This window comes from Oryzias melastigma, linkage group LG22 (assembly GCF_002922805.2).
Source record: "Oryzias melastigma strain HK-1 linkage group LG22, ASM292280v2, whole genome shotgun sequence".
In the NCBI taxonomy this organism is placed as follows: Eukaryota; Metazoa; Chordata; class Actinopteri; order Beloniformes; family Adrianichthyidae; genus Oryzias; species Oryzias melastigma.
The window spans coordinates 7,605,992-7,623,877 of record NC_050533.1 but is presented as its reverse complement, the minus strand read 5'-3'; the positions used below and the strand labels follow the sequence as shown (position 1 = coordinate 7,623,877).

The window sequence follows — 17,886 nt, the reverse complement described above, 5'->3', positions numbered from 1 at the left end:
AAAAAAAAAAAAAAAAAAAAGACACGCATTTTTCGAAAAAAAGTTTTTGCGCGTAGAGGAGCTGGTTTTGGGGGCGTATTGAAATGGATATGGAAATTTTTCGCAGAACTGCAATGGAGATTGACTTTTTTCTAATTAAATGTGTCTGTCCAAGTACAGCACAGCGGACGCCATGAGAGATCAGCGTCACAGCTGATCGTGCATCTCCTCTGTAAACTCAATAACCAAGATTTCCTCATCGCTTCATCTGTAGCCGCACTTCTGCAGCCTGAATACTTGTTCTGGACATTCTTTTACATACCACTGAACAGATTTCTCACTTCCATCTGAGACTGTCAATGGACTCGCTGCACGAACCAGCGCGGCACGCTGATGTGACGTCACTCAAATGCTCCTTTTTAGACGATCAAATAAAAAAAACACATATTGCCGTGTTTATAATGACTTATCGCGTGATTTGGTTTGTGTTTTATCGCATTATTATGAAACCGTATCATTCTGACACTGTTTTTTCTAAATTCCTAGAATTTGGTTAAAGTTTCATGTGTAATGAAACAGAACCCAGAGCTGCTGAGTGTTTCTGCATGGTGCGTTCACTGAGCGCCGGATATCGGCAGTAAAATGAAGCAGTTTACCAGAGAAAACATAGAACACCGGCACTGATCAGGATATAATCGATTGATTAAATTGTGTTGAAGAGTTCTCTGAAAAACTGATTTGTTGTGCTGCGGATTGTTTAAAAATGACAGACTGAGTTGGGCCGAGTGGCTGTTCGCTTATGTCCTTAGCTCAGTGAGCGCACCATGCGCAGATTCTTGCCTGCTGTGGGATCTGTCAATCAACCTGTTCGGAGGTTTAAGAAAAATAAAGTGATGGGTTCATGAGACTGAATTAAAGCGTTTGAGGAGAGTAGATCCACTGCTAATAGTTATAATTAATTAATAATAATTCATTAATTAGTTATAATTTAGTTAAAAAAATTTCATTTGGTCATTACCTCAAAATGTGACAAGATCTGTTGAGATTAATGAAGTTCTGAATATTGATATCTGTTTCCTTGCTTGTTGTCATTATTGATAATTATGCTAAGAAATCAGTGTATTTACATAGAGAAGTATCATTATTCATTATGAATAATGTAGAACTAAAGGCAAACTAAGCAAATTTATTATTTCAAACTGGTAGCCCTTCGTATGATTCAGTACCCATGAAGTAGCCCGCAGGTTCAAAAAGGTTGGTGACCCCTCCTTCTAGGTTTAGATCAGTAGAAAAAGAGCCCAAATGGCTCCTCTACTGTTCAAGGTTGCCGACCCCTGGTCTAGGGGTATGATTCTCGCTTAGATGCGAGAGGTCCTGGGTTCAAATCCCGGATGAACCCCCAATTTATGTTACACCCCAATTTGTCTAGGGGTCTGGGGCCTAACATAAAGGTAAATTAAATGAAATGTTTAACAAAAACTCAAGAAATGTCTCCATAAAAATATAAAAAATTTATTTACAAGACAAAACACCCAAACAATAACTAAAAGTGAAGCAAAAAGGCTTCAGGGTGAACCAAGGACAAAACAACAAACAAAACCTCAACTAACTCAACCCAGCGAGCTTACCTGCAAAAGAAATAGTAAAAGAATGACAAACACTAACCTCCCTGGACTAACATAAACAGGAGAACAAATTTACTAAAGAAAATGGCAGTTCACCCCTACAGCTTCACCTAAATTAAACACTAAACAACAGAGTGGGGCCGAACACAACCACAAAGAAACTACAAAGTGCGCACAAATTAATCCGGTGGAGAAGATCACTGAGTTGCAGTGGAGACTGTTGGCAGCCCAGCTCCCTTCTCGTGGTCTGGTGGTCCACATGGTGCTTTTAAAGGGCCCCTTCTCCGGCTTGGACCAATGGGGAGCCACACCTCCAGCACCACACCGGAAAGAAATAAAGACAGAAACAAAGATCCACAAAACACCAAGAAGTCCCACTATGACAAAGGGCCAATGTCTCTTCTCCGCAACAAATCTGAAGAATCCAATTGCAGAAAAATAGATCCATTAACTTGTTCATTTTCCTCGTATGAGCTGCCATCTGGCTCTAAACTGTACAGCTGTACAGCTCTGATGTTGCTCGTCATTTTTTTGTCACGCTAATTTTAGCTTTCGCTTGTGAGGTTGCTATAAGCTAGCGGGAGATAGTATAAACACAGGATTGATTGGAAAATTAGCGTAGCTAACTTCCATTCAAACAGCCCGCCCACAACCAGATGAGAGTTTCAGATTAACTCCTGCTGTGCTGCAGAAAATATGTGTTTTAATTTTGGCCAAACATTGCATTGTCATAATAATAATAATAATAAAGAAAATCACTGGGAATGATTTCACTATCTAAAAAAAAATATGGTTGGAGTTGGAATTGAATGGGATTTTAATGTCTTCCTGTGTGAATTACGAAGAAAAAAAATGAACTGGTGACAGATTTTCACCTATAAATACTTACAGGTTGCAGGAAAATCTTTAAACTCCTATTTCTAGGTGAGAAGGTGGAATCCAGCCAACTGGCAAGAAGGAACTGGCAACAGACAGGAAGAAAAGCTTTCTTTTCTTCAGCTTTGCTGTATTTTGATGTCTCCTTCCTGTGAGAAGCTCTTACATTGTTATACTTGGCAAGGCAAGGCAAGTTTATTTGTATAGCACATTTCATGTAAAGAGACAATTCAAAGTGCTTTACATAAAACATTAAAAGAAACAATCAAAAGAAATAGTAAAAATGTGATCATTAAAATAAAATTAAAAGAAAGTAAAAAGATTTTAATTTAAAACAAGCATAGATAAACAGTGCGGATGTAAACTTTTGAATACATATTAATCAAATGCAACTGAGAACAGGTGAGTCTTTAACCTGGATTTAAATACACTGAGTGTTTCAGCAGATCTAAGGTTTTCTGGAAGTCTGTTCCAGATCTGTGGAGCATGGCTGAATGCAGCTTCTCCATGTTTAGTTCTGACTCTAGGAACTAATAAAAGGCCGCATCCTGATGACCGGAGAGGTCTGGCTGGTACATACTGGGTCAGGAGGTCAGTCATGTATTTTGGTGCTAAACCATTCAAAGCTTTATAAACCAGTAACAGAACTTTAAAGTCTATCCTCTGACAGACAGGTAACCAGTGTAAAGACCTCAGAACTGGACTGATGTGGTCTACTTTCTTGGTCCTTGTGAGAACCCGAGCAGCAGAGTTCTGAATAAGCTGCAGTTTCCTGATGGATTTTTTTGGTAGTCCTGTAAAAACACTGTTACAGTAATCAAGTCGACTAAAGATGAAAGCATGCACTAGTTTCTCCAGGTCCTGCTTAGACATCAGATCTTTAATCCTTGAGATATTTTTGAGATGATAATAGGCTGATTTAGTGACTGCCTTAATGTGTTTATCAAAATTTAGGTCTGTGTCTATCACTACACCCAAGTTTCTGGCCTGGTTGGTAGTTTTTAGTTGAATAGATTGAAGCTCTGTAGTGACGTCTAACCTTTTTTCTTTAGCCCCAAAGACAATAACCTCAGTTTTGTTTTTGTTTAATTGAAGTAAGTTGTGACACATCCAGTCATTAATGTCCTCAATGCATTTACCAAGAGCCTGTACAGGGCCTCGGTCTCCTGGTGTCAGTCTAATATATATCTGTGTGTCATCTGCATAGCTATGGTAACTCATGTTGTTGTTATTTATAACCTGGGCCAGTGGGAGCATGTAGATGTTAAATGGAAGTGGTCCCAGGATGGCACTCCACATGTAATTTCTATTGGCTCAGAAGGGAAGTTAACAATTGACACAAAATATTTTCTGTTTTCAAAGTACGTTTTGAACCAGTTTAGTACTGGCCCAGTGAGACCCACCCAGTTTTCCAGTCGTCTGAGTAGTATTGCGTGGTCGACTGTATCAAACGCAGCACTGAGATCCAGTAAAACTAGCACTGACATATTTCCACTGTCTGTATTTAAATGTATGTCATTAGTCACTTTGGTCAGGGCCGTTTCAGTGCTGTGGTTCTGTCTGAAGCCGGACTGGACGACATCATAGCAGTTGTTTTTTATTAGGAATTCATTTAGCTGATGGAAAACAGCTTTTTCAATGATCTTACTTAAAAATGGCAGGTTTGATATCGGTCTGTAGTTGTTCATTTGTGTTTTGTCTAGACTGTCCTTTTTTAGGAGAGGTTTGATTACAAGTGTTTTCAGTGGTTCTGGTAAAACACCAGATGTTAATGACAAGTTGACAATCTGGAGCAGGGCTGGTTCCAGGATCTTTGAAACTTTTTTGAAAAAGCTTGTGGGTAAAATATCCAGACAGCAGGAGGAGGAGTTCAGTTGACATAGAATGTCCTGCAGTTCTTTACTGTTTATGGGTTGAAACTGAGCCATTGGGTTTATACTGGTTTCTTGTGGATAGGGTTCATATCCTGAACTTGTAGTTGATGAAACAATTGTTTGTCTAATGTGTTTGATTTTGTCCCTGAAGAATTTGGCAAAGTCATTATAGGCTTTGGTGGAGTAAAGTTCTGGTGCCACTGACACAGGGGGTTTTGTCAACCTGTCGACTATATTAAATAAGGCCCAAGCATTATGGGAGTTTTTGGTAATAATTTCAGAAAAATAGGACTTCCTTCCATTGCTCAGTTGTAAATTATATAAGTGAAGTTTCTCTTCATAGATGTCATAATCTACCTGTAGTTTCGATTTTCTCCATCTGCGTTCAGATTTCCGACATTCTCTTTTTCCGTTCTTTACCAGAATGGAATTTCTCCATGGAGATTTTTTCCTACCAGAGATCACCTTCAGCTTACTGGGAGGAATACTATCCATGATATTTGACATGTTGGAATTAAATGGGAGGAATACTATCCATGATATTTGACATGTTGGAATTAAAGCTATTAACAAGTTCGTTGACTGAATTCCCCGAGAGGGGAGGAGTCAGAGAGAAAATCTGATTGAACATCTCACTAGTATTTTCAGTTATATACTGTTTTGTGATCTCCTCCCTCAAAACATTTGTGTGTACTGGAATTGTGCTCTCACAGAAAACACAGCAGTGATCAGACAGACCTAAATCACATACAGTAACCTTAGAGATGTTCAGACCTTTGGAAATCAATAAATCAAGAATATTCCCTCTGTTGTGTGTGGGCTCTGTTACATGTTGAGTCAACCCGAAATTTCCAGAGTGTTTATCAGGTCCTTAGTCCCTTTGTTCTCAAGATTTTCATAATGGATGTTAAAATCTCCAGCCATGATTATACAGTCAAAATCAAGACAAATTATAGACAGCAGTTCACTAAAATCAAGGTTAAATTTTGGACAGTATCCAGGGGGGCGGTCGATATTTACAAATATGGTTTTGAGTGAGGCCTTCAGCTGTAGGGCTACATATTTAAAACATTGAAAGTTTCCAAAAGATAACTTTTTGACATTTAAAAGTGGTAATTGTTAAAACTTGTTAAAATCATTCAACAATAGAACAATAGATTTATATCCAATTCTATTTTATTTTGGTTCATTTTTATGATCTGATTCACTGACCTAAAATGAATTTAGGACATGTTTTGACAAAAATTCAGCCAGTGTGACTCAGAGATACAGTAATCCCCCCCTTACTCGTAAGAGTAAGGGGCCAGAGGATGTCTGCTGACCATTGATATATATATATATTGATCAATTCTGTTACCAATCCATACTCATCAAAAACACTTCTGATCATGCTTTGTAAGATATTTATTAAAGGACATTGGAGTATTGCTTAACATAGAGTTTTTTTTTTTAAATTCAGAACAAAAGACTGTACCACAGCAACAGGGTAGTTAATGATGGAGAAAAGGTGTGTCACTCTGACTCCCTGTAAAATGTTAAAATCAAGAGTGTGCGCTTCTGGTTTCGTCAGATAACATAAACATATCCGAATTTTTTTCGTCCGCTTCTGAATCAACTGATGCCATTTCTCCATGCAGGGACATGTGGAGAGGTGGGTGCATTCGTCTCGCGGAAGTGAAGCGCAGCTGAGCCCCCTCCGTGTTCCAGAGGAGGCTCATCTGCGTGGAGATACACCTCAGCAGCGCAGCACTTCCTTCAGACGCAAAAAATTCATACAAGCATCTTGAGTTGTCATAGTTTTTGTGACGAACCGGAAGAGTCATGTGACTGAAAAACTAAAATCTGCAGACACGTGAATCCGCTAATACAGAACCACTAATAAGTGGGGGAACACTGTATATACCTGCTGAACAGCGAAGGTGAAGTTTTCCAGATTCCTTCTATTTCTTGCAATACAGTCAAATATTAATTAAATCCATGCAGAAACAAACAAATAAACATGAATTCATGGCAAATCTATTTACATGTTTCATTAAATGTAGCCCAACTTTGTTTTTCCACATCAACATAATACAAACAGAATATTATACCAAACTGTCTTTACAAAATTCAAAGGGTTTTCACACATTGTACTGTAATGATGGATTGATCTTTTTTGTTGCATCACATGTATGTTGTCTGCCGTTATGGCACTCGATTGTTTTTATAATATTGTAAAATAAACCTACAGTGTCTGAATCCAAATGGTATTTTCCAATATCAATTATTATTATTAATGTATTTTATTTTATATTGGTACAGTTTGATTTGATTAACAACTTGCCATGGAAAGATCAATCTGGTTGGATCGTAGAAATATAAATCGATACGTTGATTAGTCTTCACACTCATATCACATTGTGTTTAGTATGTATACTTAAATAGCACTTTTCTATATGCACCAAAGCCCAAAGCGCTTTACAATCACTATTTACACTCCTGCATACAAGGTGCTACCCTGCAGCCCTCCTTTAGAGGTCAATCACCTTACCACCGTGCCGTAAGCTGCCCAACAAAAATGCTATCTTAAATGAAAAAAACAAACAAACATAATATTACAGTGAAGTAGACATGCAAAGACATGAAAAAACAAACTGCTCTCTGTAAGTTAGCAACATCTCAGGTTCTCGCACTGTTTGTCAGGTATGTCCGTGTGCTGACAAAGCCGGTGGTTGTTCCGCGCTCGCTGCTCTGCCGCAAAAACAGTTCCTTCGCCTTCTTCCTGAAATTCTTTCCGACAAGGACATAGAGGAAGGGGTTGAGAACGCTGTTAAAAATGGCCAAGCAGGGAAAAATCTGTTTGCAGATTTCCAGGCGTTTGATGAAGTCTGGATCGGTTAGGATGCTACTTTCACGAAGGTATTCCAGGATCTGAATCAGAAAGTATGGGATCCAGCAGATCATAAATGCAAGAAGGACGCACAGGATCAGAGTGGTAGCTTTACTGTCCGATTTCTTGATATTGAAATCATTCTTTGACCTTTTCCTCAGAGCTCTGAGAATGTTGATCGTGCAGAAGGAAATGATGATAATGGGTATAATGAAGCTGCCAATAAAAACTTTGGTCTCTATCATAACAGGCGTAGTGACATTTTGGTATTTAGGGCTACAGCCGTGACCAAGTTCCACATCCTTGTAGACAAGTAATGGGATACTTAACAAAAATCCCATGATCCAGACACAAAAACAGGCAACTTTGGCATAAGCAGGCCTGCGCAGTGACTCATGTGAAATTGGGTGCACAAGAGCCAAATAACGATCCACGCTAACAAGAACAAGGAAAAATATGCTGCAATAGGCATTCATGTAGATTCCCACATAGAAGGCTGTGCAAAACTCCTTTAGAAGTGTCTCTTTAAAACGATTGTGAACGTTGACAGCCCAGAGGGGTAAAAAACACATCAGGAAAAGATCGGCAGCAGCTAAGTTGGTCAGGTAGATCTCAGCCACAGTGGAGGCTTTCTTATGGAGGCAGAAAACCATCAGCACAAAGACGTTGAGGACAAATCCCAGCACGGTGATGATGGAGATGTACGGGGGAATCAGAACGTACATCCACTCCAAAGATGTAACATTTTCTTTTGTATTATTCTCTGGAATAGGGGGAAATAAGGCTGGACTTCTGCAAAGCAACAAATGGGAGAAAGAAAAAAAAATATTACAAACTAAAATTAATCTAAAAAAGTAAATTCAAACACAAATTTTCATTACATTCTATTAATATTGTTAAAATTTGAGGACAAAAATAGCTAGTTAAAGAATAAAAACTGTTTGTGCTAATGGAATGTTTTTATCTCAATGCATGTTTCATTCATTAATCAAGATGTTGATTCAGAGCTTTCACGAGAATCGCTACCGTTGCTTTACAGCAATGTCCGCAAACAGAAACCAGACAAAACCCTGACTTGATCTGAGGTAAAACAAAACATTCATGCTAAAAACACCACTAAGTTACAAACAGCTCTATAATATATTTTCAAACTAAAGAATAAGAGTCAAACAGAAAAAGAAATGAGAGAAACTTACGCGTCCTGCGCCCCTGTATTATTCATTTCTCTTAACAGTAAGGAGGTGAAACGACCAGAAACAAGCTCCCACAAGCGTGAATGTCCTGTTTCACAATAACTGGTGTCCTTGAAGGAGATAAGAGATTGATCTTAGACTAGTGTCAAGCTTCATTAGAAATCATCCTCCCTTTTCCTGGAATTAGTCCCTCCTCCTTCATTTTTCTATTCAACACAATGGGTGGTTTTCAAAGCTTGGTTTGTTAAGTGTCATGGTGGTTAAATATTCAATATCTGGCCTTTCAGTCTGTTACAAGAAGATGAGGAAGTGCAATAACATGCAGTTGTCCTCACCATGCAGTTGAGAAAAGTAACAAAAATGCAAATATAACACTGATAAAACCAATTCACATATACTTCATATATCTTTTGGTTTTCCCTTTATTCATTTAAATGCTTTATATATTATAGAAACCCGAGTATGAGACCGTCAGGCGAGGAAAATAAGGAAGTGGTCTGTGTTGGTGATAGTTTAATGAATTTGATGCAATGCAAACATGCAACAAACCATGACACAACAAGAACTGGAACATGATGTGGCAAAAAAGAATCAGTTGAGTGAGAATCAGACACGGAGCAACTGAAAACCATGAACTCAAATATATGAAAGTGCAATCAAGTGAAATAGAAACAGCTGAGGATGATGGGAAATCTAAACCTGATGTGCTGCTAGCGAGAGAAAAGAGCAAACAGAACAATTAACATAACATATTCTTTATTTTAAGATGCTTTCATTAGAAAGAAGAAGAAGAAATTCTCATTTGCATTTTTTTAACCACTGTGACATCAATGTAACAGAAAAACATGTGAAATGTGTTCTGTGGTCCACTCGGTCAGTGGTATCTCCCACTAAGGGGGAGCTGTCTTATTATATTATAATTATTGACAAAGATTGGGAAAACATCAAAGCAAACTTCTTTAAGCAAAAAACAATAAAATTATAAAAAAGTATCTTGTTTGCCACCACTCTAAAATTAAATGTTCTTGCTCCACCACTGAAAATGGGTCTTGGTTGTTGTGGGTTTACATTACATGAATTAATTTTTGAACTTTTTGAAAAATACACATCTGTGGTGTAATAATTTCGATTGTAACCATTTTACAACTGTTTTTTTCTCAATTTTCTCATCAACTTTAGATTGTCTTATTATATCTACATTGTTATACTTGAGACTTTTCAAAACAGCTTCTATACAAAGAAATTGTTAAAGTTTCATTCATTTTGGTTTCACACAATTGCACAGTTTAATTTAAGTTCACTCTGTAATAAACTACAGTTCATAGAGTCACTTTTACACTTGACACAAAACAATGATTCATTCACCAAACTGATTAGACATTATAAATATTTTCATTTTAAAGGGAAAGTCAACAAACTGAATGTGTATTTGCTGGGAGCAAGTCATTCTATCTCAGTAAAGTATCAGTTAGTGTCACCTTGAGTATAATTTCAGTAGAAATGATGTCAATATTTATATTGCACATTCTTAAAGCAACAGGTGTTACAGACTAGAGCATGACAAACATCATCACAGTCTTAATTAAAAGAAAACACCTCTTTTTGTTCCTGATTCGACGACTATACTTACATTTCTTGTTTTTCTAATGCACAGAGATTTTTTTTTTTTGCATTTAGTCAATTTTTCTGAGTATTGGGGCCACCAAAAAAGGTGCTGATTTTGAATCGCCAAAAGGTTCAAAATTTCTTTTATTTATTGACACCGATCTGGTAATAAATCTCCACAAGATGCTTCATATCTTTCATCTTCAAGCATGATAAACAGACAATTTGTTTTTTTTTTCTCGTTCATTTATTACTCTTTTAATCTTGGAAACTTTTAATCCTGTAAATTTACAAGTTTTTTCTCGTAAATTTACGACATTGAATCTCATAAATTTTTGTGATTAAAAGTCATAAATTCACGAGAAAAAATGATACATTTTGTCTATGACTTTTAAAGTCATAAATGTACAACTTTACATCTCATAATTTCACAGTTATGACTTTTTCTTGTAAATTTACAAGATTTAAGGTCATATGTTTAAACATTTAATCTTGTAAATTTACAACTTTTAATCTTCTCAATTTATGAGATTAAAAGTTGTAAATTTACAAAAAAAAAGTAATACATTTATCCTATGATTTTAAGTTATAAATATACGACTTGATTCTCTTAATTTAGCAGTTACGACTTTTTTTTGGTAAATTAACAAGATTTTAAGTTGTAATTTTACGACTTAAAATCTTGTTTATTTACACGTTTTCTTCAGGTAAATGTACGAGATTTAAGTTCATATATTTACAACATTGGATCTTGTAAATTTACAACTTTTAATCTTCTAATTTTACAAGATTAAAAGTAAAAAATTACAAGAAAAAATACATTTAGCCTTTCACTTTTAAAGTCAGAAATACACAACTTTATTCTTGTAATTTAACAGTTACAACTTTTTTCTTGTACATTTAAGAGATTTAAAGCCATACATTTCCAACATTTAATCTTGTAAATTTATAAGAAAAAAATGTCAAATTTAACCTATGACTTTTAAAGTCCTAAAAACATGACTTTATTCTTGTCATTTTCCACTTAAGACTTTTTCATTGTAAATTTGCAAGTTTTAAAGTTGTAATAAATACAATGTTTCATTTGTAACTTGGCCCTAATACTCTGTTGTAAATTTTGAGCAGCTTTCATTTTCCTGGATCTGACTCCATCGCCAAATAGATTTTTCATATCAAACAAACAAACAATCACTTGTGTGACTACAATGCCGGATCTGAGTGAAATTATACAGGCTGTGGAGATAAAACTGCTTAAACTTTTCATGCACGACATCCATTAACTCTGTTTGTATCCATTATTGAAACAAATCATTCCCTAATAGCGCTACTTTGCTATATAACAGCATTGTAATTGTGTTAGCTTCATAGAATAACAGAATCAGTCATATCCTGTTTATAGGATCTGTAAACAACCAAAAAGGAGTCACATTTGATGTGTTGAGTTGGGGATGACCACATTCTTAATTTGCTCTGTTCTGTTGATGTACGTGGACACAACAGAGCGCTGGAATATGGTCATGTCTGACCCTCTGCGTTGAGCGCTGCGGTAGATGGCGCTCACCTTCCTTTTAAAGTACTGTCCAGAGAAGACATACAGCAGAGGATTTAGGGTGCTGTTCAAAAACGCCAGATACCCCGAAACCTGTCTTCCAACGTCCAGCGTGTGGAACCACGTCTCATTCAGTACCTGGACGTCACTCAGGGAATCGAGGAAGGTGAAGACCTGAAGCGGACCCCAGCACAATAAAAACAGTAGCGTGACTGCGTACACCAACCCTACTGCTTTTGTGTCACCGGAGTCGGGAGAGCCGGCCCTTTCCTCTCTCTGAGCCAAAGTTCTGATTATATTCCAGTTGCAGAAAACAATGACCAGAACAGGGAGCATAAAGCCAGCCACATTCATCAGAGTCTGATGGGCAAGCTTCCAGAAGCTGCCATGAGAGTAGTCTAAAACACAGGATATTGTCCCGTATTCCTCAATAAACTTCACCTTTCTGTGAACTATGTACGGCGTGCTCAGGAGGAGCGCCAGCAGCCACAGGATGACGCAGATTATCTTCGCATAAAGTGTCCGCCTGAAGAGCCTGGCCTTCATGGTTTTCACAAGAGCTAAATAGCGATCGATGCTAATCATCACCAGGGTGTGGACGCTGGTGTAGAAATTGACGATGATGACGGAGTTGACTATCTTGCATGAGGCGTCTCCGTACTGCCAGTTGAATCTGTTCATGATGTTCATGGCCCAAAAGGGGAGGCAGCAGAGGAGAGCGAAGTCCGCCAGGGCCAGGTTGCTCAGATAGATCTCTGCCACAGTCAAACGGTCCCTGTACGCTGCAAAAACAGCCAGAACAAAACTGTTGAAGACGAGTCCTAGTAAGGAAAACGTGAAGATCAAGGGCGGAATGAATTTAATTTCCCATTCCGTAGAGACTGATGGTTCCAACGAAGGGAGAACGCTGCTGTTTTCAGGCCACCATGACTGATTTATTGTGATATTTAGCTCCATAGCCTGGGAAATAAAATATAAAAATACACAAATCAGCATAAAAGTCATTTATTTAAAATGAAAAAGCTATGGCATGTAAAACAACTCGCTTAACTACATTAGACGTCCTATTGGCATCTTTTGCTTACATGTACACATAAGTTTTACATTTAGTGTTTTTGAGATTCACAAAAATAGTATTTTAAAAATAAATAAATCTAAATATCTTACCATGTGTTTATGAAAACGATCCCTCGTTGGTAAAAATGTAGATGATCAAAGACATGCAGCCTGACTCCAAGCCCTGAAACACCAAAGATCCGGTAAAAGTGCAGTGAGCCACTGTTTATCCTCCTGCATTCTTCCACCCTTTGGCTATGAAGTTCAATATATCAGCTTGTTTAATAAGGAGTCAAAAATGTTCATGAGAGGGACGCTGCAGATGTTTCAAGAACTCTTAAAGAGAAAGAGTTGAATTTAGAAAAAGGGTAAAAAAAACTATTCAGTTTTATTAAAATGTGAATTCTTGTGGATCAGAAAGTATTTAATGCGTACATTTGTTACATGTTCATACTTATAATAAAAGTGCCTGCTTTGCTATTGAGATTTAAGATTTTTTCATATTTTTTTTTTTTAAAATATGTTTCTAAAAAGGTTATTCCCGGTTTTTAGATCATTTCAGTACAATCTTATGAAAACTCAGAAGAGAAAAATTAAAAAATAATAAAAAATTCGAACTGGGGTTTTGAACGTTAATGCTTACACACGTGATTAATCAAATAAGAATTAATGAGTTAATATTTATTAACGCAACTTAATAAATCCACACAAATAAACAGCCCTTTACTTTGTCTCATTGGTTCAAGGCTTCCTCGGCGTCGGTTAAAACACTTCATTGGGTAATATCCCACTTATACCATGGTCACTTAGAAAAAAAAAATATTTGATCCATATTGTTATTTAAAATTTACCTTTAAATCATTGTAGATAAGTGGTCAGCAAATACTGTAACAAAAAAAATAATTGCAATTAATTTTCCCCCTGGTTTGTGATTAATTAGTTAATAATTAGAACATTTGAGAAGAAAACAAAAAGAAGCAGAAATTTACTCAATGAATTTTTCATATAATCATTAGTCTGCTCAATTTCAGGCTGTTATGCCAATGGAGTTTGGAGTTCTGCAGACTTTAACATTAAAGCAGTGGCAAAAGTGTCCTAAGATTTAATTTTGGGATGCTACGTTATACTATCAAAAAATATGTTGTCATATGAGGACATATCATCATAAAAATCTATTTTTTATACTTATTTAAGTACTTTTTTGAGGCCAAATAATACACATTTATTTATAATGCCACAGTGAAAGTAGTGTTATAGTACAAAAATGTTTACCCCTATGCTTGTCACATATTTGCTTGATTTGTGTTCAGTTTTATGGTGGACCGATCCCCTTTACATAAAAAAAGAAGAAAAAAAAACAAGGAAAAACAGTCACTGACCAACACTCCCATACATTACAGGGATTCCCAGCATCTGAGGCAGTGTGACCAACCCTGACCCTGCTCTGATTCCAAGCACAAAGTTTGGGTGTGTCCATAGTGGAATGGCCAAGCATAACTGACAAAACAAAGGGAAGGCTCTATTTCTGTCCACTGCTCCCTGTTTTATTTCATTTCTGGAGTGCATGCAAGAACCAGTTTCAACACATGAGGTCAGTCTAGAAACTCCACATCTCAGGAAATGTTTCTGGCTGCAGAAAAAATGAGTTTTGATGTTTACAAGAATAAATAGAGTAACTGTTAAATGGATCAGTGTAGTAACAGCTTCAGTGTCATTGCTATTGCTACATAGAGAACAACAAATAGCCTGTTCATCATTAATGTTGTTAATATTAGCAAGTAAGGCTTCTAGGACTTTGAAAAAAATCCTCCTGGACAGAGCATCGTCCCATTGTGGTGAAGCTTTTATTTAACATTCATCTTCATGTTTATTTTACCAACCATGTACCAGCTTACAAGTAGCATAAACTCACACAGGTTCCTGTTTTAGATGAGGTCTACTAAACAAAACAGACACTTCCCCAAATTAGACTGCTGTGTTTATTTCATAAATGTGGATTTTATGCAGAGATATCAACTATAAAGATCAACTTACTTAGCATTTAAACGAGTCTTATAACTAAAGTACAATCCTTAAACAGTTATGACTTCTGTTGCTGCTATCGGGCAGAGGCTCTCTCTGGAGTCTTATCTACAGGTTTCAGTGTGTGCTTCACATGACCGGGGATCAGTAAATCATCAGGGCAGCCTGGAGCTGCAGAGTAAAAGTGAGCAAAGGATAAACAATCTAGATATGATCTTCTAGTGTTCACTGGTAGCTGAACAATAAATAAAGATGCTATCAGTCATCACGTTCAACTTAAAGGAAAAACAACAGAGTTTCCCCCTTTTTTTCCATATATGGTTAAAAAAAACACTGACTTGATGCTTAAGCTATAAATCCAACTCCTGTAGATCAGGACAAATTAAAAACAAAGCTTCTGTTTTCGCTATGTATATGTTAGGACATATCCTGTTGCGCCTGTGTTAAGTACTTCCTAACTGCCAAACACAGGAAGGGTGCTGCAGTAGCCAAGGTAAACAGGTAGATGGGTTCTTGTGTCAGAACACAATCAGAGCGCAAGTGGGTCAAGCAAGATCGGAAAAGCTGCACAACAAAAACATTTGGTATGGAACACTGTGTTACTTTCATTTCACTGATGCTTAAATCGATCTTACTGATGTGGGAACCAAAGAAGATGTACATGTGGATACAGTCGATATTTTCAACACTGACGCTGATTCAGTGAAGGATAGATAAGTCATGGGTAACCTCAATAAGAGATTTTTAAAAATTGTGAGATCACTAATACCTCAGTCACATGCACACATGTACACTGGTTGACTAGGAAAATGGAACATATCATTGTCGTGGTTATGTCTCGCACTTATGAGTGGAGTACTCCAGTTGTTCCTGAGGCTCCGCCTCCCACTGCAAGTAGGTGCCGTCCATTTCATGACGTCATGCTAGAGCTGTTCTTTGCCACGAGCTTCTTTTCTCCTTTGGAATCTGCTGGATTGAGTTAATGGTTGAAAAGTGTGTTAAAGATTTAGTGTTTAAGCGTCACTCAGGTGTGAAAAGGTTAACCATCTGTATGGTTTTGGAAGAATTGTAGCTCTGTTGAAAGAATTGTATTGACAAAACTCTACACATGTGCTTTATGTTATTCATTTAATAGTATAAATGTAAAGAGGTGAAAAAGATTAAAAAAAAAAACATAATTATTGAATTTTTGACTGTTTCTTATGTTAAAACCCTGAGAAAGTAGTTACCACTGAAAAGTTGAGACTGAAAGCATTTTGGACAAAGATATTAGGTAATATTTTCATAAAGTTTCTTAGAAATAAGATATATGAACGGTAGACTGACAAATAAAGAAGAGTAACATTATATTTGCGTTAAATAGAGTAAAATGGGGGGAAAAAAATGAAAACATTTAAACTTGTTCCTTTTTTTATTTTAGTCTGTGATTTAGTCACAGGATTTGGTGTTGAGTTTCTCATCACATTGCATTGTGCTTGTCTTGTGTCATGATCACACCTGGTTGTGGTTTGACATTTTCACAGCTGCTTTCAGTTTGTTAATTGTCCTTCAGCATGTTTTAAGTGGTTGTTTTTTTTGTCTATATTTTTGCTTTAAATTTTTGAAAATTTAAAGACATTTTTAAATATTGTATCAGTTTTTTTTTTGTTTGTTTGTTTTTTACCAACTTGCTCTGGGTTTCTCAAAAAGTAACACAAATTTAACACAGCAATATAAATGTGACAATTTTTACACTTTTGCGAATATATTCATTGTAAAAAAAATAATAATAATAAATTATACACTTAAGAACCTTAACATGCATGAGATGATGAACCTGTAAACTGCAAAAATATACACATCGTCTTTAGTGTACTCTGAAGTTGGGTGAAAACACGCCAGTCTTATGTTCATAACCCCTTGACTACATGTGTGTATTCAACCTAAACCACAAATTATCAGCTAAAAATAAAACAAATTCACTTACCACACATGTACACAAGGATTTAAGGATGCAAAATAATAAAAAAAACACCCTACTGATTAAATTGAGTTGTAAAAAGGGTTGAATAATTTCACTTTCATTTCCATTGACTATGAAATTGCACAAATTAGATATAAATTTGCTTAATAAAAATGTGACAATTAAAAAAAAGTTATTGAAAAAAAAGTGTTTGTGCTTGAAAGAGGTGTTTTTTCATGTCAAATATGGTCATATTTCACAAAACTGCAGTGAAAACTTTATTTTTTCTTATATGAAATGAGTCACATGACCAACCACTGGATACTACGCTTAGCTGTGTGAGGTCCCACAGCATCACACAGATCCACAGCTTCTCTGTAAAACCACCAACCACAATTCCCCCAAAATCGCTTCATTCGTAGCCGCTCCTATGTAGCTCGCCGCTTCATGGCCTGAAAAAGACGGCGACGTCTCCTTTGATGGATGACGATGAGCGCTAGTATCGTGACAGAAATTTGATTGTATCTTCAGTAAATTAAAGGATTGTTCACAATTTTTTGAATGACTTCCATCCATCCATTTTCTTGACCGCTTTGTCCCTTTACAGGGTCGCGGGGGCGCCGGAGCCTATCCCGGCTACTGAAGGGCGAAGGCGGGGTTCACCCTGGACAGGTCGCCAGTCTGTCGCAGGGCCTCAATCACACACACATCCACTCTCACATTCACACCTAGGGGCAATTTAGAGTCACATTTGAATGACTTATCATGTGAATTGGTTTGTGTTTATGTAACCCCCTAAGTGCTGCTGTTGTGTGTGGCAGCTCTAAATACCATCAAATGGAGTTACTCTAGCTCTAGGTTCGATGAGGAGATTGTTTACAGTCATATATTCTGAAATTTTAAATAGTACACCCCAAGAAATCACACCGAAACAATAACAGTTGAACTAAAACTGAATTATTATTTGAGATTATGACGAAAAAATGTAAGTACAGTTTGCAAAAACTCAATGTAGATCACAATTATTTCCAAGTATGTAGAATTTGAACCCAAAACAAAAACAAGTGGCCACTGACCTAAAAAAAATGTTCAAATAAAACTGAGATCTCAGATAATAGTTTTTCTACAAATACTCAAGTTCAATTCTTTTTTAAAGAAAAAAATAATAATAAAACCAATGAGTGCACTCAAAATAATTTAAAGAAACCAAGTTAATGTCCAAACCGAGAATTCCAGAAGTTGGTGATGAGAGATGAGATGAGGGGATTAGAGATGAGAAGATGATGGGATGATGAT

The 17,886-nt window shown here is 36.6% G+C and overlaps 2 protein-coding genes across 2 annotated transcripts; both read right to left on the bottom strand.

Annotated features, from left to right (window-relative positions):
• Positions 1-5,769: 5,769 nt before the first annotated feature.
• On the bottom strand, positions 5,770-8,535 carry LOC112143409 (B2 bradykinin receptor-like). The gene is made up of 2 exons (XM_024267357.2): positions 8,420-8,535; positions 5,770-8,015 (listed from the first exon to the last, which is right to left on the bottom strand). Exons 1-2 carry the CDS (start codon positions 8,443-8,445, stop codon positions 7,013-7,015), a joined length of 1,029 nt encoding a protein of 342 aa, XP_024123125.2. The 5' UTR covers positions 8,446-8,535; the 3' UTR covers positions 5,770-7,012.
• Positions 8,536-11,066: 2,531 nt separating this feature from the next.
• bdkrb1 (bradykinin receptor B1) lies at positions 11,067-14,389 on the bottom strand. The gene is made up of 2 exons (XM_024276207.2): positions 12,738-14,389; positions 11,067-12,530 (listed from the first exon to the last, which is right to left on the bottom strand). Exons 1-2 carry the CDS (start codon positions 12,738-12,740, stop codon positions 11,445-11,447), a joined length of 1,089 nt encoding a protein of 362 aa, XP_024131975.1. The 5' UTR covers positions 12,741-14,389; the 3' UTR covers positions 11,067-11,444.
• Positions 14,390-17,886: the final 3,497 nt, after the last annotated feature.